Source organism: Pinus tabuliformis, chromosome 9, assembly GCF_031772625.1.
Source record: "Pinus tabuliformis cultivar Carrire ecotype Pingquan chromosome 9, CPIR1, whole genome shotgun sequence".
Lineage (NCBI taxonomy): Eukaryota > Viridiplantae > Streptophyta > Pinopsida > Pinales > Pinaceae > Pinus > Pinus tabuliformis.
In genome coordinates this window covers 1720879084-1720902490 of record NC_142307.1, presented here as the reverse complement: position 1 = coordinate 1720902490, position 23407 = coordinate 1720879084, and the positions used below count along the sequence as shown (strand labels likewise).

The following is a 23407-nucleotide window of genomic DNA, read 5'->3' as shown; positions in this document are numbered from 1 at the left end:
AGGCAGTAAAGGAGATTGAGACTAGGATACAAGGATAACCACAAAATTGGGCAGAGGAGACAAGAGTATGGACCTAGCCCACTCTTTCCGCCGAATCCCCCCACCAATCCATGCCCAAAAGTGTCCATAATAAGTAAACAAAATTATTCAACTATACTAATGAAAAGCCATACCTTCAGGGTCTGGAGGCCCTCCTTCAAACATATGATCATAACAGATGGGCGAGGGACCACATGGCTGGCTCAAGTTCTGGAGATTGTGGCACATCAAATTATTTGGTGGTTGCCGACTAAGGACCAGCTAGGAGAAAATTTTCTCCTATGGACACTACCCACAGGTGGTAGGTAATATGCCCCAAAGTTGCATTTCAGTGAGTTGGCTAACCTGAGGCAGACGGGCAACGCGGATGCTTATATAGTCGAGTTTCTGAGACTTGCGGTAATGGTCTCGAATGTTTCTGAGGCGAGACTAGTCATGTTGTTTATTGAGTGGTTGGCAGAGCCATTGTGTGGATAGGTGCGAGCATATAGATCAATATCGTTGCAGGATGCCATTAGTTGGGCTCTGGACATGCTTGATGCTATTTCGAAGATGAGGGCCTCAACTCCTACTAGAACACTTTCCCTTAGAAGGGGAAAGACACCAGACCTCCTAATAAGGAGTGGACAACTGGATGATGAGACCAGGAGAGACCTTTGGAGGAGGAAATTGTGCTTCACTTGCCAAGAGCAATGGGCACTAGGGCATGGATGCACCAAGGGCAAGGCCCAGTATATAGATGTATTTTTAGATAGTGAGCTAGAGGAGGAGTTAGAACAAGAGGCAGATACAAGAGGTTGTGGACCTGAGGGAACAGGAGGAGGTGGCCCAACACCCCCACCTGGTGCAGGAGCATTCTTACCCATTGGAGGGGTCATTGCTTCACTTTGGCAAGTTCCAAAGTATTTTACTCTACGGATCAGGGGCGCGGCACAAGGGCAACGCGTGTCAGTTTTGGTGGTCAGTGGGGCTACCCACAATTTTATTGATGCACAATTGGTTAACAGGAGAGGCATTTAGGCAGAATCCTTTGAGGGGTTCTCAATATTGATATCAAGAGACAAGGCCATGCAGTGCACAAGATATGTTCCCAGTATAATTTTGACCATTGGGAACTACTTGATGATAGATCACTTCTTTGTGGTGGACGTTCCGAACACCAACGTGGTGATGGGAGTTCAATCGCTGTATTCTCTCAGGCGTGTCACCATACATTGGCAAAAGTTAAAGATGGAGTCCATAGGCATGGATCGGAAACTGGTGGTGTTGAGAGGTATGCACTGATATCCACCACAAACAGTGTCAGCGCACAGGACGGAGGCCGACTTGAGGCTTGGAGGTATAGCTTGGGTTGTAGAGTTTAGGAAGTCTGAGCCAGTGGCACCAAAGTAGTTGACACATCTAGACATATTGGCTCTCTCAGAGATGCATCAGGCGGTATTTGGAGACATTCCCTCGGGGAAAAAGACCATCTATCGGATAGAGGATTTGAACACACCATAGAGTTGGAGGAGGGGATGCATGCAGTAATGACTCATTACCACTCCTTATAAGCATCCCAAGGCATATCAAGATGAGATTGAGAGGGAGATACAAGAGCTGCTGATATTGGGGCATATTAGGCCCAATTATAGTCCCTTCGCTTCTTCGGTTGTATTGGTGAAGAAGAAGGTGTTGATTTGTGGTAGCATCGGATGTGCTCTAGCCATGAAAATTGGTGGACAGGCTAAAGCAGATGAGATCTCCAAGACCCTGAAATGGTTTGGGGAAATTCCACCCGGTTAAAGAGATGTTAAAATAATTAATATTTTTAATGGAGTTCCTAAGTCTAAACTTAGGAAAATTAAAATATTAATGGTTGTTAATATAAAATTGTGTGAGAATGCTCTAAATGACATAGATCAAGCCAAATCTAATCTTAGCCATTGATTAGAGACTTAATCTTGGCCGTTGAAGACTCAACATGAAAAGTATAAGAGGAGCTTGAGGGTCAGTTGGAGATACACCAAGATTGATCAGTGAGTTCAATTTTCTGGAGCAGGGTTTGCTGAGAAAATTCGAACAAGTGATCTGAGTTGCAGCGAGGGGCAGTGAGTACATAGCAGAGAGGCAGAGATAGTGCCAGAGGGCCAGCACAGTGATTGAGGAGGCTATGCAGAGGTAGCAGGAGCCACACAGAGGCAGCTAGAGACTGCACAGAGGCTGAGGGGCCTGCATGGGTGACGTAAAAGGCCAGAGAGTTGACGCAGAGAGGCAGAAGGCTGACGCAGAGGGTTCCAGAGCTACACAAAGGCTAGCAGGGCTGACAGAGAGCTTTGGAGAAGGGCCGAAAGGATTTCTTGTGGGGCAGACTAGTGTTGAGAAGTTGAATATCTGCTTCCAAGAAGAGGTATTACTGACGTGTAGAAATCTCTGTTGGGTCAGTGAGTTTGGCATGCTAGTTGTACTCAAGAAATCTTGATAATAATAAAACCCTCAGAACTGCTGCACCGGTTTTCGCACATTGGGTTTTTTTGGGGATGATTGTCCAAAAATAACGGTGTCCCTTATGTGTTTGTCTATTATTTCAGTTGACGATCTGTATGTGAGTTGAGACTGCATTTGTGTTTATTTTCAGTATTTATATGGATAAATATCTTGTTAAGGAATAAACAAGTAGGTGAAATAAACCAAATAATGCAGTAGGAATTTTTGACGTGTTAGCTTAGAAATTTCAACATGGTATCAGAGCATTGCAGATCACAAGAGGATTGAAGTCACCAACTTAATCAAAAGTATTTGCAGCAGTAGCAGCTGTCCCAAGAGATAGAGCTGCTCCTAAGCAAAAAGCAACAAAGGAGTGACACAGAGGGCCTTCGTCATCATTTCGAGCCAGAGAGAGGGCCAGTGCAGAGCAGAGAGGCAGAAGAGGCTCACGAAGAGTCACGTCATCCTACTCAGTCAAGTAGGCTTGACGCAGTTGGCTAGAGGAGTGATTAAGCCTTTGCCGAGATTGCATAGAGTTGAGAGGCTCAGTTCTTTAGTTTCCGGGGCCTAGGCAGCTGTGGGTAGATTGTGGATTGGGAAGCTGGTGGGGCGTTGTTTCTATCGGAGCAGAGCAGTACCTAACAGGACAAAACCAAGGTAGAGGGAGTCATTACCTTGGTGGATTTGTAGCCAAGAAATCCAGATCCGAGTTGTAGTTGCAAAGAGGATCGGATCGACAGTTAGCAAGAAGATTTCCAGTAGGGAAATCGAGACTCAAAGGGAGTCTAGGAGAGAACTTCCAGGAGGGAAGTCGATACTCAGATGGAGTCTAGGAGAAAACTTCCAGTAAGGAAGTCGAGACTTAGAGGGAGTCCAGAAGAGGAGTGAAGATGGCAATGAACGAATTGAGGGATCAGGATAAGTTGGATGGGGCCTCCAACTTTGTTATCTGGAAGGCCAGGATCTTGTTTGTTCTGGATAGACATCGCATCAAGGGCTTCGCCTTGAGAACTGTGGCTGTCTCAGTAGACTGAGCTGATAATGAGAAATATGAGGATGCAATGGCGAAGGGTAAGTGCATAATCCTTGATGGGGTCAAGGATCATGTCGGAGCACATATTGTCGAGAAGAACACGACAAAGGAGATGTGGGATACTTTGACGACATTGTATCAGGGCACTTCCGTGCAGCTGAAAATGCTATTGGAGAATCGATTGCGGTTGTAATAGATGCGGAAGGAGGGGCAGATAGATCTATACCTCCTCAGATTGCAGGAGATTCAGGACCAACTTACTTCCATAGGGGCCACACCAGATCACGAGTTCATGGTGAGAACTGCCCTTAATGCAGCCTCCGAGGAGTGGCAGACATTTGTCCAAGGCATTTTGGGCAGAGCTATTCTTCTAGGATGGGAAGAGACGTGGGCAGGTCTTCCCCAAGAAGAGATCAAACGGTTGACCAAGGCGGGAAGTAGTAACCAGGGAGGTCGAATCAAGAAACAGGAGAAGGATGCGGCTCTGGCATTTGCGGGACAGTAGGGGAAGAGGAAGAAGAAGGGACATCTCCAAGGTAAAGTGCTTCCATTGTGGGGAGCTGGGTCATTGTGCAACCCAATGTTCCAGGAAGAAGAATAAGGGAGAGGTTTTTGACTCCAAGGTAGCTCCGGCTAAGGTGGAGAAAGAAGTCGAGACGGATGATGACTGTGCCATGAGTGTTCATGCACATCTAGAGAAGAGGTGGGGTGACATCGAGCTATAGTCAGGAGGACTACAGAAGATGTGGGGTAGGATCCTTGAGGTACCCAAACTCTTGGATCATATTCGACTATAGGAGCCCCGAGTGATAGTAGGAGGATGACGAATGTCGGTAGAAGCAAGATGCGGATGGAGGGACAAGGTAGTGCTAGAGTGCAGGGGTCTGTAGCAACGCAGTGGGGGTTGCAGCAGTGCGAGAGGCACAGAGGTGATTGCACCAGTGCAGAAAGGGCTGAGGCGCAGAGAAGGCTGCAGTAGCGCAAAGGCAATAGAGGGAGCATAGGATAGCAGCAGAGGTAGCTTCAACATTAGGGGGCTTCCAGACTGACAAGGATGTCAGTAGTTGGGTAGATCAGTTACTTTTTTCTCGGTAACTGAGTTGCAGTGCAGCAGTTAGCAGTGGTAGTGCTATGGGCAGCATGATACAACATGTTGAGAGGGAGCTGCAGTATAGATGTAGCAGTGGTAGTGGCAGAGCCATGGGCAACAATACAGGAGGGAGCAATGCAGTGGATGTAGGGTAGCAAGCCCAAGATCAACACAGGTACCAGTGCTGGAGGATCAGTGTGATGTTCAGAGTTAGGGCATTACTAGAGCACATTGATTTGTTGTAGCATTGGATGTGCTCTAGCTATGAAAATTGGTGGAGAGGCTAAAGCACATGATATCTCCAAGACCCAGAAATGGTTTGGGGAAATTCCGCCTGGTTATAGAGATATTAAAAAAATTAATATTTTTAATGGAGTTCTTAAGTCTAAACCTAGGAAAATTAAAATATTAATAAGTATTAATATAAAACTGGGAGATAATGTTCTAAATGACATGGGACAAGCCAAATCTAATCTTAACCATTGATTTAGAGACTTAATCTCGGTCGTTGAAGACTCAATAGGAAAAGTATAAGAGGAGGCTTGAGGGTCAGTTGGGGATATACCAAGATTGATTAGTGTGTTCAGTTTTCTGCAGCGGGGTTTGTTGAGAAAATTTGAACAAGTAATCTGAGTTGCAAGAGGCAGAGATAGTGCTAGTGGGCCAGCGCAATGATTGAGGAGGCTACATAGAGGTAGCAGGAGCTACGTAGAGGTAGCTAGAGACTGCGCTGAGGATGAGGGGCCTGTGTGGATGACGCAGAAGGCTAGAGAGCTGATGCAGAGGGTTCCAGAGCTACCCAGAGGCTAGCAGGGCTGACACAGAGCCTTGGAGAAGCGCTGAAAGGATTTCTCGTGGGGCAAACTAGTGCTGAGAAGATGAATATCTGCTTCCGACAAGAGGTATTACTGCCGTGTAGAGATCTCTATTGGGTGAGCTAGTTTGGCACCCTAGTTGTACTCAAAAAATCTGCATAATAATAAAACCCATAGAACTGTTGCACCGGTTTTTGTGCATTTGGTTTTTCTGGGGACGATTGTCCAAAAATAATGGTGTCCCTTGTGTGTTTGTCTATTATTTCAGTTGATGATCTGTATGTGAGTTGAGACTGCACTTGTGTTTATTTTTAGTATTTATATGGATAAATAACTTGTTAGGGAATAAACAAGTAGGTGGAATAAACTAGATAATGCAGTAGGAATTTCTGACGTGTTAGAAATTTCAACAGAAGGATGGGACCCTTTGCATGTGCATAGACTATAGGGCCCTAAACAAGATGACATTGAAGATCAGATACCCGATCCTGTGCATAGATGGGGAGATGGATGAGCTTAGATGAGCTAAATACTTTTCTAAGATAGATTTGTGCTCAAGATACCACCAAATTCAGGTGAGGGAGTAGGACATCCCGAAGACTGCTTTTTGTTGCCATTACGAACACTTTGAGTTCTTGGTGATGCCCTTCGGGATAATCAATACGCCAGCCACATTCCAATCTTGCATGAACCATGTGTTCCACATGTAGTTGTGCCGATATGTTTTGGTATTCTTTGATGACATTTTGATATACAAGAGGACATGGGAGGAGCACCTCCAACACTTGGAGGAGGTATTGTGCGTTCTGAAGGAGCAATAGTTGTATGCTAAGATGTCATAGTGTGAATTTCGATTGACGGAGATGTTGTATCTTGGACATGTGATTGGGGAGGATGGAGTATGAGTGCATTAGGAGAAAATCAGGGCCATCCTAGATTGGCCTACACTCATGAACGGGACAAAGTTATGGGGATTCTTGGGCATTTGCAGGTATTGCAGTTGATTTCTAAAGGGGTTTTCCCAACTAGCAGAATCCCTAACAGATCTGATAAAGAAGGGAGCATTCAAGTGGACAAATGTTGCACAGGAGGCCTTTGAGTGCCTAAAGGGGGTGATGAGTAGCTGTCCTGTTTTGGCCCTACCATATTTTTCACGACCCTTTGTTCTGGAGTGTGATGCATCAGGAAAGGTTATTGGGGCAGTTCTAACCCAGGGTGGCCATCCGATAGTGTATGAGAGCTGGAAGCTACAACCACATGAGAGATTGTAATCCATTTATGATAAGGAGGTGCTGGCAGTTATGCATGCGTTGGCTAATTTTTGGCTGTACCTAGTGGGAAACAAGTTCAAGGTGAAGACTGACCACAACAGTCTTCGATTCTTCTTAGAGCAAATGAATCTTCAGTAGAGGCAACAAAAATGGCTCAACAACATCCAAGCATACGATTTCGAGATTGAGTATGCCAAAGGCAAGCAGAATACGGTTGCTGATACCCTATCACGGAGGCCTGTGACTCTCTTATTGGTGGATATCTCACAGGACTGGAGAGCACAATTGTTAGTGGAGTACTCCAAGGATCGACAAACATGCGAGATCTTGGATGGTACTCATGGAGATGATCGGTACCGGGTGATGGATGAGGTTATTTACTACAAGGATAGAATTTATCTAGTGCTAAGGTCACAGTTGAAGGAGAAGATCCTTCTTGTAGCTCATGACTCCCCATTGGCAGGACACCAAGGGTTTTACAAGACGTACAAGACCATTAGGAAGCATTTCACTTGGCAAGGTCTTAATGAGGATGTCCCGAGGCATGCTAGGGAGTGCGATGTTTGCCAAAGGAACAAGGGGGAGCACACTCATCTAGTTGGTCTACTACAACCTCTTCCTATTCCCAAGAGGAAATGAGAGAGCATATTGATGGACTTCATTACAGGGTTGCCAATAGTTCAAGGGAAAGATTGCATCTACGTGGTGGTTGACAGATTGACGAAATTTGCCCACTTTTACGCCATTCTAGTCAGATACTCAACTTCAAAAGTGGCCGAGTTATTTTTTTGGGAGGTGTTCAGGCTGCATGGGTTGTTTAAGATGATTGTTAGTGATCGAGACAACTGGTTCGTGGGTGGATTTTGGCAAGAGCTATTTCGCATTATGGGCACAAAGCTTACACCGAGCACGAGCTATCATCCCCAGACAGATGAAGATAGTAAATAATGTTGAGAAATCTAGGGCATAGAGATTAGATGATTTCTCTTGTAATGATAACTGCTTGTGAGGACTTTTTACTTTTTCTTAATTAGATTCTTCTTGTACTTGGTTATTATTATGTGTTCTTCTTTATTAAACAAGTACCAAACCATAGAGAAGAAACAAAGAACACAAGATGTAGGCGATTAGCTAGGGCCAAAACCTCTCCAAGCTTGAGAGGAAAAACCCAACGAATTTTTCTTCTTAAAGAATCTTCAATTGATGAATTCGAAAACCTAGACCCTTGACCAAGAACCCTTCCAAGACCAAGTCAATGCTCTTTCTTTGAGTAGCTCCTCTTTCTGGCAACTTCGTCCTATCCTGCAACTGCAACTTCGACTTGCCCAGAAATTGCAACTTCGACTTACCCAGAAACTGCAACTTCGACTTGCCCAGAAACTGCAACTTCGATTGCAACCAGAAACTGCTACTACAACTTCTAGAAATTGTAACTTCTCTTCTTCACTTAGGTAGATTCTCTCTCTTAGAGAATTTAGTTTCTAGAAAAACTCTTCTTGGTGACCTAACTTCACTTCTGCAAATCGACTTCACTCCAACAAAATGTGCCCTAATTCCTTCGCACATGTGGAGAGAAGTAGCCCAAAACAAAACCCAAAACTTCGACTTCTTCTTCTTTCTTCGATATCGTCTTCTTCACACTTCTTTTTGTCTCTATGATCGAACTTGTGTGAATGAGAGTGTGTCCTCTAAATGAGGTCGAGTGCCTTATATATATGCTTCCTTGTGCCTCCTATTAGGCCGACTTGACATGTTCTTCAGCCGACTTGTTGCTCCATTAGGCCGACTTGATGCTTGCATGATTGACTTGGCCTTGGAGGGTCTTTTGACTCTTTCACTCAAATAATTTTCTTTACAATATGTAACATGCCCAAAAGGGTCATTCATACATGACAATGACTCAATGAATTTATAACAAACCTAGAAGCACACAATGGGTGCGTTGACCTATAAAAATGAATTCTCTTGAGCATGAAACCCATGCCTCAAGACTCACAATAGTAAGTTTATTTTTATATTTTCATTAAATACATAAAATCATGATTACATTTGTCATTATGAAGACCAAACCTAGTTACATATTTCAACACTCACTCTTAACTAGGGAGGTATTCATAATCCATACAAGGTACTTGGACATTCTCAATCTGAAGAATTCTTATAAGAAGAGTCAGATTGGTAACCCATCTGTATAGCGTCATATCCTCCATCATTTTCACATAGCAAGGCCTTGACTCACAACTCTATCTCTCCACAAGATCAGAGCACAATGCTGGCGAGACTAATGATTATAGACACCCTCATCATTGTCTCTCTCGGAACACACCCTACCGACGATCTCAAAATGTGTTCCACCAGGACTATTCTTATCTTGGATTCCCAATCCTCAAAGAATATCGACCCTCTACGATTATTGTTATCTTCGATGCCCCAACTCATCCTTAAAGAGTATTGGATGCAAGATGTTTAACCAATCCTCCATTTTGTCTTCCCAAGTGAAGACAATAATGATGTGTCTATCTCTCCCTCTCAACTTAGGGAGGACATACCCATTCCACTAAAGGAATGTACCCATTCCTATAAACAAGAATGTACCCAAGCTCCCTCTTAACTAGGGACTTGACCAAGCTCCCTCTTGACCAAGGACTTGCTTTCAGTAACTCTTCAGGTGGAGATCATGGGACAACCAACTGCTTGTAGAACTCCTTCCTTTGATGTCATGAATTTCTTCTTTGTCATAGAGTCTACATCTTTTGGGACTTCTTCATAGGGCACATACCATCCATCACTTTCATCCATGAGTCATGTCATCATTTCTTTCATGGGAAATGTTAGCTTTTGTAACATCGAATGCGTTCTAGCCATGAAACTTTGTGGAGAGGCTAGAATGAATGAGTTCTCCAAAACCTAGAAGTTGTTTCTGGAAATTCCACCTAGAAGTGTCTCAATTAGATTATTAATCAATTTTTTTAATTATTTCCTAAGTCTAAACTTAGTGAATATGGTTAGTTAATCAATATTAATTGAGATGTGATGAGAATCATCTAGAAGCTCACACAGATCGACAGGGAATTAATCTGGGTCATCGATTATGTTTTAAATCTTAGCCGTTGGCGCTCCAACAAAAGATTATAGGAAGAAGTCGATGGGTAAATGGGGAACACACTAGGGTAGATACTTAGTTGCTCAAGCAGATCGATTTTCTCAGTGGCTGAAGTTCGGCAAGAGAAAATCGAGTCAGAGAGTGAGTTGCAGGTGGGAGAGAGAGGGCATCAGCAATAGTCTGAGAGTGCAGGACAAATTTGGAAGGGGTAGCACAGAGGAGGGACGTAGTTCATTAGTGCAAAGGAGTGACACAGGCACTACACAAGGGTGACGCAGTGAGGACAACGAAAGGGCAGAAGGTCCTCTTTGAGGTCAGAAAATCGCTGTGGAGTGTGAGAAATTCATCAGTAAATTTCTCTCAGTGATTCTTCCTCTATTTTGGCTATCCGTATCTTGTACAGAAATTATTGTTGAAGATTAATAAAAGAAACCCTCATCTGCTGCACCGGTTTTCCCACATTGGGTTTTTCCGGGATGATTGTCCAAAAATAACTGTGTCATTGTGGTTATATATGTGCTAGTATTTTTCCTTGCATTTATTTTCCGCATAATTTTATTTGTGTAGGATGCAGTGTATATGTTTCGATATTTGTTGTAGAAAACTGCAAATAATTTGTTTAATTAATTTAACAAATAGAAGAAATAATATCAATTGCTGTTGTAAAATTCAAGATAACGAATTTTCATAGGAAAATGATCCATTATACCACATTTGGCCTTCCTCCATGCCATGCTGCCTTCTTCATATCATGTTTCCTTAAGAACCTTTCATCCTGCCACATGATTGTCAGTTGTAGAAGACTTCCACAGTTCTTCCCTTAGCAGCCTTGCATAAGCCCATCCAGATATGATTCAAAAATAAGAATTAATTCAAAATTACCTCTGTGATGGTCTTTCATCATGACATCTTTTTGTTTGCATCGACATCCTACATACATATTGACACATCTCCAAAAGATGTACATCGTCTAGGACCTCTTTCTTTTTCAAACCTCATTGGGGTCTTCATATCTTTCATGGAAATATCATAGTCTTCATATCTTCCACGAACTTCCAATCAAAGTTCCTCTATCTTTGTCAACCACCTCATATTTCATATGAGGACATATTATGTTGATTTCATCTAGTCAATGTGTGACCCATGCCTTCCTGCGTCCTTTCAAAGGAGGAGATACTTTCTTTTTATTATGCTCTCGAAGTAGAGCATTCTTAATATCTGCAACCATATGACATGACTTAATATATATATATATATATATATATATATATATATGTTCATACATACCTTGTTTCTTCCTTTAGGCCATCTATACTTTCTTCAACAACTTCCTTGATTGGAAGAAATTCAATCCCTTGACCAGCTTCACTTCTTTTGACATCATACCATCATCCCCTAAATTCCATACAAGTTGGAATTCCCGGTGAGAAACTTGCTTCTTGAAGTAGGTGAACCTTCTAATGAAGATTCCAACAGAGGATCTTGTTCATCCTCATCCTGCAAATGCTCCTTTTGAATGACATATGATGAGCTCTATGCTAGATAACTTTGTTTGTCCTATAAGTACTACTTATGCTTCTAATGAGGTTACCAAAAGCTGCATCCTTTTATAGGTGACAACCATAGAGTTCTATTTCAGCTATCTTTCATGCTTCTTTATAATGAAGTCAGGAGCTCTTGCTTTCAATTGTATGCTTCTATGATGCCATCTCCTAATGTGATGCATCCTATCATGCTTCTAATGATTCCCAACATGATAGTTATACTCTATAACAAAAAACAGAAACTTGAGAAGAACTAGGTGAGGAAAACTTATCTCAATAATATTAGAGATCTTTTACTTCCTCCTTGAATTTCTTCTTTTCAGCTTTCTCCCTTCTTCGTTTGTTGTTGTCCTTCTTTAGCTTAGGATAGTCTCCCTTGTAGTGCCCATATCCTTGACATCCATAGCATTGGATCTGAGACATATTGATCTTCTTCTTTTTCTCAGGACCAAACTTGCCAATTTTTCCGTTGCTTCTTGACATGGCAGCAAACGTTTGACCCTGCTCATCTGACCGAGTATCACTTTTTGCCTTCAACTTGTTTTCTTCGATCTTGCATAGTGACCACAAATTATTGAATGCGATAGCTTTCTCCTCTTCATAGGCCTTTGATACAAGGTTTCCTTGTTCATCAGTTAGAGCATTTAAAACAATGGTAATCATTTCTTTATCGAATATCACCTCTCCTATATCTTGAAGTTGATTCCTTATTTGCGATGCTTTTGTGAGACATGTAGATATCCCTTCATCCTTTGATGCTTTCAATTTGTATAGATCAGATCTTAGTGATATGATTTTTCTTGTTATGCTTTCAAAGAATAGTTCTACTAGTTTATCATATATCCCTTTTGATGTCTCCAACTCTACTACATATGGGATTCTATAAGAATCCTTTGAGCCCTTAGATCCTTTTTCATGTATTTAGATAGTGCTTTTCCTTTAGTTGATTTGGAGACTTTGCCATTGACATGATCAATAACTTCATTTTCCTTGAGGACTAATCCTATCCTCCTTGAGACATGATAGCGTCTTTGAGATCTCCTTCTTTGAGGTGATGATTGAGTGTGGATCCCAAGAATGCTCCTTTGATCAAACTAGCGTTTTGACTTTCTTCAAGATGATGATGTGATCCTTGTCCTTGAAATGCCTTGGAGAGGAAGGAATCCTTTTGATGCTTTGATGCCCTTGATACTTTTCTCAAACTTTAATCCTTGAGTGCCCTTTATTGAGTTTCGCTTCCTTGACTTGTTACCTTAGCTTTGGAACCATGTTGAGAAATCTAGGGCATAGAGATTAGATGATTACTCTTGTAATGATAATTGCTTGTGAGGGCTTTTTACTTTTTCTTAATTACATTCTTCTTGTACTTGATTACTATTATGTGTTCTTCTTCATCAAACAATTACCAAACCATAAAGAACAATGAGACAAAGGACACAAGTTTTAGGCGATCAGCTAGGGCCAAAACCTTTCCAAGGTTGAGAGGAAAAACCCAACGAATTCTTCTTCTTATAGAATCTTCAATTGGTGAATTCCAAGACCTGAAACGTTGACCAAGAACCCTTCCAAGACCAAGTCAATGCTCCTTCTTTGAGTAGCTCCTCTTTCCAACAACTTCGACCTATCCTGCAACTACACCTTCGACTTGCCCAGAAATCGCAACTTCGACCTGCCCAGAAACTGCAACTTCGACTTGCCCAGAAACTGCAACTTCGACTTGGCCAGATTCTGCAACTTCAACCTGGCCAGAAATTTCTTTCGAGTTGGCGAAAAGATTCAACTTGGACTTGACCAGAAACTGCAACTTCGACTTACCCAGAAACTGCAACTTCGACTTGCCCAAAAACTGCAACTTCGACATGCCCAAAAATTGCAACTTCGACTGCAACCAGAAATTGCAACTGTAACTTCGATATTTCCTAGAAATTGCAACTTCTCTTCTTTGCTTAGGTAGATTCTCTCTCCTAGAGAATTCGACTTCCAAAACAACTCTTCTTGGTGACCTAACTTCACTTCTGCAACTCAGTTTCACTGCAACAAAATGTGCCCTAATTCCTTCGCATTTATGGAGAGAATTAGCCCAAAACAAAACCCAAAACTTTGAATTCTTCTCCTTTCTTCGATCTCCTCTTCTTTGCACTTATTTTTGTCTCTATGATCGAACTTGTGTGAGTGAGAGTGTGTCCTCTAAATGAGGCCGAGTGCCCTATATATAGGCTTCCTTGTGCCTCCTATTAGGCCAACTTGATGCTTGCATGATCGACTTGGTCTTGGAGGGTCTTTTGACTCTAATTTGACTCAAATAATTTTCTTTATAATATGTAACATGCCCAAAAGGGTCATTCATACATGACAATGACTCAATGACTTTATAACAAACCTAGAATCATTCAATGGGTGCTCTGACCTATAAAAATAAATTCTCTTGAGCATGAAACCCATGCCTTACGACTCACAATAATAAATTTATTTTTCTCTTTTCATTAAATACATAAAATTATGATTACATCTGTCATTAGAAGACCAAACCTAGTTACATATTTCAACAAATAAATGGCTGGAGGGCTACCTACACAACTATGTGACCAGGTAGTAGAGAGCATGGGTTATGTGGCTGCACTTTGGGGAGCATTGCTACAACACCACTTATCATATGTCCATATGCATGTAACGCTTTTGTGCTTTATATTGTTATGATGCACTAACTGTTGCTGATATGATCTTTGGAGATAGGTGGGCCCTAGGGGCCGCAGATTGGATACATGAAAGCCAAGATATCCTTAGAGCCCTCAAGGATAACTTGCAATTGCTCAAAACCAACGAAAGTTGTATGCAGATAGGGTAGAGTTGAGCGACATTTTGAGGTGGGGGGCTTGGTTTTTCTGAGGCTCTAGCCATACAAGTAGACCATGCTGAAGTAGAAGGGAGTTGAAAATCTCAAGCCCCATTTTTATGGATCTTACAGGGTGATTCGACAGGTAGGATAGGTAGCATACGAATTGGAGCTCCCACCAGGGAGCAAGGTGCACAATATATTTCATGTGTCTTGCTTGAAAAAGGCCTTGCGACAACAGGTGACAACTACTTCAGAGTTATCGCCAATGGTGATGGGGGGCACTTAGTTTTGGAGCGGGGGGTTATCTTATAGGAGGGGAAGGAAGTTCAAGAGTAGGGCAATCAATGTGTTTCTTGTGAGATGGAAGGACTTACTTGAGGAGGATGCCACCTGGGAGGGAGAACAAATTTTGCAACACCCAACATAACAGTTGCTTGGGGACAAGCAACATTTGAGAAGAGAGAACTGTCATGTCCCCAACAATTAATTTTGCTAAAGGGAAATCCACAATTTTGCAATTTTGGCAATCGATAAATGTTTTGGCGTTTAAACTTAGGAAAGAGGGGTATGGAGGCTTAAATTAAATTTTGCAAAGGGGAAAATGTTGTAAAATGTAACTAGGTTCGTTCTTCATAATGACATGATCTTTGTAAATGATGAAATAAAAGAAATAAAATTATTTTTGTATGCCTTGCTTCATGGGTTTCATGAGCAAGAGATTTTATTTTTTAGTGGCTCCCATTGAGAGCCTTAGGATTTATCATTGAGTCAAAGAGTCAATGTCATGTATGAAGAGCTCTTCTTGATCATATGTAAAATAGGAGGTGATCAGGGAGATAGCACCTCAACTTGCACAAGACAAGTGAATAAATACACTCAGAATGGTAAGGAAATGGCCTCTCTCTGAACTACGTCCAAGCTGCCGGAGAACTGCTGTGCTGCTGCTACTGTTGGAATCAAGTGAGGATTTGGGGCTTCTCCCCTCAGAAAATGCTGAAACTCTGGAATCAGACTCTGCTTAATAAACCCAGAAAAACCCAGAAAGCTTTTCTAAAATAGCTGACCCTCGAAAATCAACCCCTTGAGGATCTACACAATCCCTCAAGGCTTTGCGCTGCCACTGAATAGAACCCTCCAAAACTCTGCCCGAAACTCTGCCAAAAATCCTCCAATATGCAAGGGTTGATCCCTTGCTCAATCTCCTAGCTCAAATCCTCCACATAAACCCAATCCGGAACTCCTACCCAAAGTGATCGCGTCCTCCTCTCTCAAGACTACGCAGTCATCTAAGTGCTCAGTCCCTCCTCAACTCCAAAGATCGATCCTCCTGCAAGAGACTGCTGAAAACTACCTTGCCCGAGTATGCACTCGAAGTCCCCTGGGGCTAAGGGTGAGATCTCCGAACGAAGACACTCAAACAGTGCCGCAGACAGGCTAAACAACCAGCGTGCTCTAAGTCGAAGTGACTAGCTCAAATGCAACATAATCGAATGCCAAACTGAGGAGGCTCGTCTCTCCTCTATAGTGTTGGCCCCTCTCAAACCTTAAGGTCCTCCTCCTCCAACGTAGCCTCTCTCTTGCCACGTGCTCCTCTCCATCTGCGCAGTCCCTCCAAGTGTCTGCGTGGGCCCTCTTCTCTACGTGGTCCTTTGGCCCCCTTGGCTCCCTTTTAAGTTACAATGTTGTGCTACTAGGGAGTGACTTTATTCAAAAGTGAGTTATGTCCCCCTTTTCTCACCCTTTTATTTATAAATAACTATAGAAGGCAGAATTGAGCAAAATCGAATATTCTAATTAGCCATGGCTAATTAGGAATATTACAGAGGTACAGGCCGCTTTCTTCTCAAATGGGTTTTTGTTTTAGCTTCTGAAACTTTGTAGTGAACAAGTTATAGCAAAACTTCCACGATGACCTATTTTATATGAAATTCTGGAGCTTGCCAAAACCCTAACTTCCTCAGATCATATATCCTAAAATATAGCGAGACAAGATTTGAAATTCGGACCTAAGGTTCAGCAAGATTTCTTCTCAAATGGGTTTTGTTGTTAGCTTCTGAGACGTCGCATAAAAAAAGTTTTAGCAAAAATTCCACGATGACCTGTTTGGAGCAGCAAAACCCTAGAATCCAAAGCTCTGATACCAAATGTTATGAAACTAGCTCACAAAAATATAGAAAAGATAGATAAACACCTTAGAAATTAGCCTTTTTGAAGGGGAAACCTCCTTTACATCATCGACCTCTAGCCCTAGACTTATTCACTTAACTTTCTACATGATCCAATTATATACATGTTTGAAGCTATCCTATTATTGTATCGTTTACTTCATTTTATCCTAGATTTAGCTTTGGCATTTCTAAGTGTCGCGTTTGCACACCTACATTGTACTCATATTGGTTGTATCCTTCTGTCCCATTGGCCTATTTATGGTCATTCGTTGTACATTAATAAAATTATCTTATCATGGGAGGATCCCTCTCTACTTTCTTTTAATACTAGGATTAGAGATGCTTAGCCCTTTTCATTAGGGATATTTTCAACCATAGATCTCAAGTCCTGTACACCATGCCCTTCCCTAGGATGACCAGACTGATCATCTCATACTTCTTTGTTGAGCCATTAGATTGGGGAAATAAACAGGAGGTAAAGTTCTAGAGTGTACCAAATAGTAGGATGGTGAGACCTTGGGCTTCTCCTTACCCCCCACTCTGGGGGACCTCTCAATATTATCTAGACCGATTCCTAAATGTTGGAGTGTACATTAGACCACATGTTCTCGGAGCATTAGAGAGATCAATTCTAGACGGGTTTAGAGTAGAGCATGCCTTGCCCATTAGACTACCTCCCAGATCTAGAGGAGCAACGAGAGTTATATTCAAAATTTTCTTCTTTCGACCATGGATGTTAAGGAGTAGGAAACCAGGTTCGATGGTTTCAAAAGACTCTGATGACGAGCCAATGCTTAGTTCACCCCTCTTGCCCTCAACCATTAGACTCAGGAGACCTTAACATCATCAGCCCAATCATATGATCTACCTCTCTCACACTCTCATGAAAAATTCTTGAGTTGGGATGTCCACCTTTTTAGTCTTGGACAAATGCACTTAGTGTTCTATATCAAGGTATCTTTGTCATGGTTATACAAACTGTTGATAATATCGGTGATATTCAAAAATATCGCGATATTTTTGGCAAAACAATATATCGCTGAGAAAATATCGCGATATTTTCAAAATATCGGCAAAATATCGCGATATTTTGAAAATATTGGCAAAATATCGGCTATGTTTAAAAATTTGAAAAAATTATTTTTTATGCTTACCGATATTGCCGATAAGACGTTTTCTGGACCCTCGCCGATATTTTCAACGCTGGTTATACATATGTATATAGGTTTCTTTCTTTGCATTATTTTTGGCGTTTTATAGTTGTGCTGGCACTCCCACATTGTATTCATACTAGTTGTACTCTTCAGTCCCATTGACCTACTTTTGTGGTCATTTGTCAGACATTAATAAATGATCTTATATAAATGCCAATTCTTTGGAAAATGAAGTGGGCTCTGAGAACTAGCCTTGTTTATCCTTGGAAGGGCAAAGAGAAAGATATGGATATATATTCTATATACAAGCAAAGTCCCGTACAGCATGGATCTTGTGGAGGAAGAAAGCAAGTATGAAAATTCCATATATAAAGGATGTTCCCCAAACTCTCTTGGATGGTGGCTTGAGGGACCACCCATTTGCAATTGATAATGTGCTGGAGCGTAGACTCTGCCATCTCGGCAAGTGCCCAATATAGAGGACAGATACGTTCCCCATATCTAAGCCTCACAGAAAACTGTGGCTTTGATGATGGTGTCAATGGGGTGCATCTTGGTAAGGATGTATTGATATGCAAAAGGGAACATTGGTGATCATGGAAGGCCAAAGAAGGATTATGTGCTTAAGTAGAAATACTTAGGAGAGATGTATCTATGTAAGCAATATATTTGGTTGCTATGGAAATTTTTGTTCTGTTCTAAATCTGGTAAATTTCTCATTCTAAAGTATGTTCCAATTTTCATAATATGCAGGATTCCTCTGACATGCATATATGATACAGCTGCCTCAATAGTAATGTGTGTGAAATTGCCTGTCTCAATTGACATTGTCTTTCTGTAGTTAGTTCTAATAGTTAAAAATGTCCATTGTCCCAGAAAGTCGATCTTGCCATGAAGAAAAAATATGTATTTAATAGCAATATTATTCATAAAAATCCATCCTTTGGTTTATTGACTCATTCCATGAACAATAGGCAGTTAAAATTAATATGATTAGATAATTTTGTTAGAAAGTTCCCATTGGATTGGTAAAGGTCAGCCTCATATTTGATGATTGGTTGTGATGGCATTCATACCATAAAATGTTGAAAGATGATATTGGTTGATATAGAAATAAATGATCATAAATTTCTTGTTGTGGAAGTTTCCCCATATGATCTTTTTATTTCTGAGTGTTTCGCAGGAAGATTATATGCGGAAAATTAAAGCCACACTAAAATCAATAGAAATGAAACGTCCAGGACAAGTAATAAATTCTTCGCCAGCCAACTCTACTGGATTTGACCAAAAGTTGCTAGATTCAGGTAAGAGCTAATCATAAAGCATGATGTTTGAAGTATGTAATAAAGATTTTAAGTTTTGGTATAGCATCATGTTAACAGAATAACATGGAGAATAGTAAATTGTCATTTCATTTTCTTTCATACAGCTCTTGTCTAAAATTACATTAATTTTCTTAAAGTAGTGCTCCCACAAACCTTTTTGTTGCTGTTCCACAACATTTTAGGTACAAGTTTCATGCAACCTAGCCAAGTTCAAGCACGGCCACAGCTCCTATCTGAAAATATTCAATCTAGCATTACAGAGTGTTCTGCTGGTTTTGCATCTGCACTGTCTACTATGCCAGGATTATCTCGGACTGGAATCTCTACTCTTGGTGCACAGACTACTGCCATGTCAAATATGTCGGGGATATCCAAAAGTTCCTTGAATAATTCAACAGCACAAGTTTTTCCCCAGAATACGTTAACAAAATCTCCGAGATACGAGATGCAAGCAAAACAACCTCAGCAGCAGCAGAAACAAACACAAACTCAGCATCATTTGATATATCAACAGCAGTTGCAGAATCTTCAACTACTGTCCCACCTCCAGCATTCAGTTCCACAGCAGCTACAACCACGACAGTCATTTCTTGAACAGAAACAACATCGACAACTGCCTGCCCATGTTCAAGCAGCACAGCAGCCCATGGTGCAAACTGTCCAACAGCGAACAATTGGTGCTGAGGACCAGCTAGAGATGATATATCAGAAGGTATGGTATGGACCTTATGTTTTCTGTCATCTGCTTTGGCTATCAAGTTCATACAGTGTTGTGCATGTTTATAACTTTATACTGTTATTATGTGGCAATAGGCTTAGGTTTGAAAACAAAATGCCGCATTAAAGCTTTGGTGAGAGGGTGCACTGACTTATTTTGTACTTCTATTTACTATATTATTATCTTTATTTTCCTCCGTCCTCACGTTTGCAACCATCCTTTCGGGCAATTATCAGCGTTTTGTCATTTATGTTAGTTATTATTTGCAGGATATTCATCCATTCCCTTTTGGACCGGAATGCATATTTTCATCTGCATTTGTAAAGATTGCCATGTTTTGTCATTGTAGAACGCCATTCATTTTACACCCAAAATGTACAATGAAAAAGTAAGCACTGATTATGTTATCGTGAGAACTTTTGATTGTCTTGTGATTTTGTCATTTGTGATCTCTGTCAAGCACAAGTGGGTAGTTTAATAGGCAGTTTGTTATTACCCCCTGACAAGGATCAATGTTGGCCATGAATGGAATAAAAATGATATAATATTGGAAACTCTCAGTCTTGTGAAAATTTCTACTTAGAAATCCAACTGCAGTGGCTGATATTATTTCATCTATTTATTAATTCAAAAATAAGTTATTCATAGTGTTTCTACGACAAATATTGAAATAAATTCTACTACAACCTTCACAATTAAAATACCGTGGAAAGTAAATGTAAGGAAAAATACTAGCACAAGTACAATCACAATGCCAATTATTTTTGGACAATTGTCCCCGGAAAAACCCAATGCGGGAACACTGGTGCAGCAGATGAGGGTTTCTTTATTAATCTTCAGCAAAAATCTCATGTATAAGATACAACCAGTAGAATAGAAGAGGAATCTCTGTGAGAAATTTATTGACAGTTCTCTCGCACTTCTCGGCAAGATTCTGATCCAGGAGAGGATCTACTGCCCCCTCTGTGTCTCACTGCGTCAATTTCTACGTGAGGACTGTGCAATCCCAACGTCAGCCTCTATGCTGTCCCTCTGCGTCACAGCCTCTGCGCTATCTCTTTTCTGTCCTGCGTCTTCTGCTCTTGTACTCCCGACTGATGCTGCTACCCTCTCTCTCCTCCTCACCTGCAACTCTCCCTTTGAATCAATTTCCTCTTGCTGAACTTCAACTAGTGAGAAAATAGATTTTACTCGGATAACTGAGTATCTGCCTGGTGTGTCTTCCAAATGCCCATCGAAGTCGTCCTTCTTATAATCCTCTAATTGAGAACCAACAACCCAGATTAGATTCTAATCAATGGCTCAGATCATTTGGATTCGATCTTCGTCTTCTTCTAGTCTTCTAGAAGTTTCACCCACGGTTAGATTAATACTCTTTAATTATTTTAATTTCCTAAGTTTAGACTTAGGGTCCTGTTGACCTTGCCGCCTACACCTACCTACAAGTTAGTGAGAAAAAAATTCAATCCCGCAAGGTGTGGTTGGTGGCAGGGAACTCGGAGAAGGGGCTGTCAAACTAATCTTGACTCTCTCCGTTTGAGCTATCTCCTAGGTTAGCTAAGGGGGGTGGTCCCTAATGAAAAGTTAAGTTAAAAAAGATCTGAGTTTCTAGGAGAATTGTTAGAGTTAAATAGATTATCTCTTTAAGATTTATAAGCAAAAACCTAAGTAACTTGACACGTGGATTCAGGATTTATCGGATACGGGGATTCGAGTGTTGGATTCAAACACGTTAACTCCCTGAAACAGGACACATTCATATATGTTATATATTATTTTATTAAAAATATATATCTATATATTAAAAATTAGATGTTTCTTACACAAATTCTCATTAATGATACAAATTCATTGATTTCAAACATAGATCTTCATCTAGATGTAAATTTCATTGTTTGCAAAGTAAGTTAGTAACATTATAGCATCCATAGTACATACAAAATTCAAATACATGTCACATAAATGATAAATCAATGAATCATAAATTATAAATTCATAAATGATAAATCGTAATACATATTCAATTCATCAACGATTCAATAGGAGAAAGACAAGATAGTAAGATAAAGACACTGACAGCTATAGTTTTCTCATTAAGTCATCAAAATGAAAATGTGTTACATAGGTAGTGCAATGCCAATGGAAAATAGAAATAGAAAATACAAAACAACTACAAGTATACAAGCCTCAAGGCAGTAGGTAGCTCATGACTCATGAGTCATCAATCCTCATAGTCATCATCAAAATCAGCATCACTGTCCTCATCATCATGGTCACCACTGCTCTCCTCTACTGCATCCTCCTCCCTTGTATCCAAAGTCGCCTCTGCATCTGTTGGTGTGGAGGATGACCCCTCTACAATATCATCATCATCAAATCTAACAGGCCCTAGCACTGGATCATTGAGATCCATGTTGACCAATGCCAACTCAACATTGTTGTCCAGACTCATATCATCAAGAAATACATCCCACATCTTTGTCTTTCCCTTCAACCACTCTTCCCTCTTCCTGTAAATAAGACGAATGTTGGTGTGCACATATACCATTGTCTTTTCTCTAGACTGCTCAAGCCTGCTTTTCCTAACACTATACAAATTCCCATATGTGCTCCAATTCCTCTCGCAACAAGAGGATGAAGTCACCTGAGAGAGGAGCCTCATGGCTAACTGTTGTAGAGGAGGGCTTGTTGCACCATGATTTTCCCACCAAGAATAGGGCTTCTTAGCCCCCTGTCTCTAATCACATCATATCCTGCAAATCGACCAGTGCCAGTGGAAAACTCTGCAAATGCATCCTCCACCTCATCAGGCAATGCTCTATCCTGAAAAACCCGCATGAATGTATCTTTCCTCCCCTGTGAGATTTCACCATCCATGTGAAGTGGGAATTTGCAGGAAGGTCCACCATTTAGCCACTCATGGCTGTAGTATTTTGGGTTCAATGAGTGAGCCAAACAATGTAAAGGTGTGCAATTCTTGTCCCATCTGTTGACAAGAATATCCTGTATAGTACCACAGAAGGCCTCTGGTAATGTCTCATACTCGGGGTACTCACTCTGTAGAATAATGCTCCTCACAGACTCAATCATGGAATCCCATCCCTCATAAACCTCTCCTAAGATGGGTTTTTCTGTATATGGAAATCGAAGCAAAGAAATGATAGGGTCCATGATCTGAATAATTAGATCTACCCTCTCCCACCAAGCATCATTTAGCATTGTGTCCTTCACTCTTTTAGAGGCTACTTGATTTGTCTTTCTCCAAAAATACCAAAACTGTAAAATAACCATGGCCCCAAGAGCGGTCTTGACCACTCTCTCCTTGTGTGCGCAGGGAATCTGCGGGAAGGTCCACCATTCAGCCACTCATGGCTGTAGTATTTTGGGTTCAATGAGTGAGCCAAACAATGTAAAGGTGTGCAATTCTTGTCCCATGTGCTGACAAGAATATTTTGTATAGTACCATAGCATGTCTTCGGTGATGTCTCATACTCGGGGCACTCACTTTGTAGAATAATGCTCCTCACAGACTCAATCATGGAATCCAATCCCTCATAAACCTCTCCTAGGATGGGTTTGTCTGTATGTGCAAATCAAAGCAAAGAAATGATAGGGTCCATGATCTGAATAATTAGATCTACCCTCTCCCACCAAGCATCATTTAGCATTGTGTCCTTCACTCTTTTAGAGGCTACTTGATCTGTTTTTCTCCAAAAAGACCAAAACTGTGAAATAACCATGGCCCCAAGAGCGGTCTTGACTTCCCTCAACCTCTTCAACATGATGAATGAAGAGGCAAACCGTGTATCCACACTCTTCAACAATGATAGATTGCTATACTCCTT

General features: G+C 41.2%; 1 protein-coding gene across 1 annotated transcript in view; it reads left to right on the top strand.

Moving 5' to 3' along the window:
- The first annotated feature begins 591 nt into the window (after window positions 1-591).
- Window positions 592-23407, top strand: part of LOC149155577 (uncharacterized) — a 79152-nt gene continuing 56336 nt past the window's right edge. The window contains exons 1-5 of the mRNA XM_089444457.1: window positions 592-986; window positions 1169-1312; window positions 18273-18348; window positions 18703-18823; window positions 19027-19556. Coding sequence (XP_089300583.1) covers window positions 592-986; window positions 1169-1312; window positions 18273-18348; window positions 18703-18823; window positions 19027-19556 — 1266 coding nt within the window. The remainder of the gene's footprint in view (window positions 987-1168; window positions 1313-18272; window positions 18349-18702; window positions 18824-19026; window positions 19557-23407) is intronic.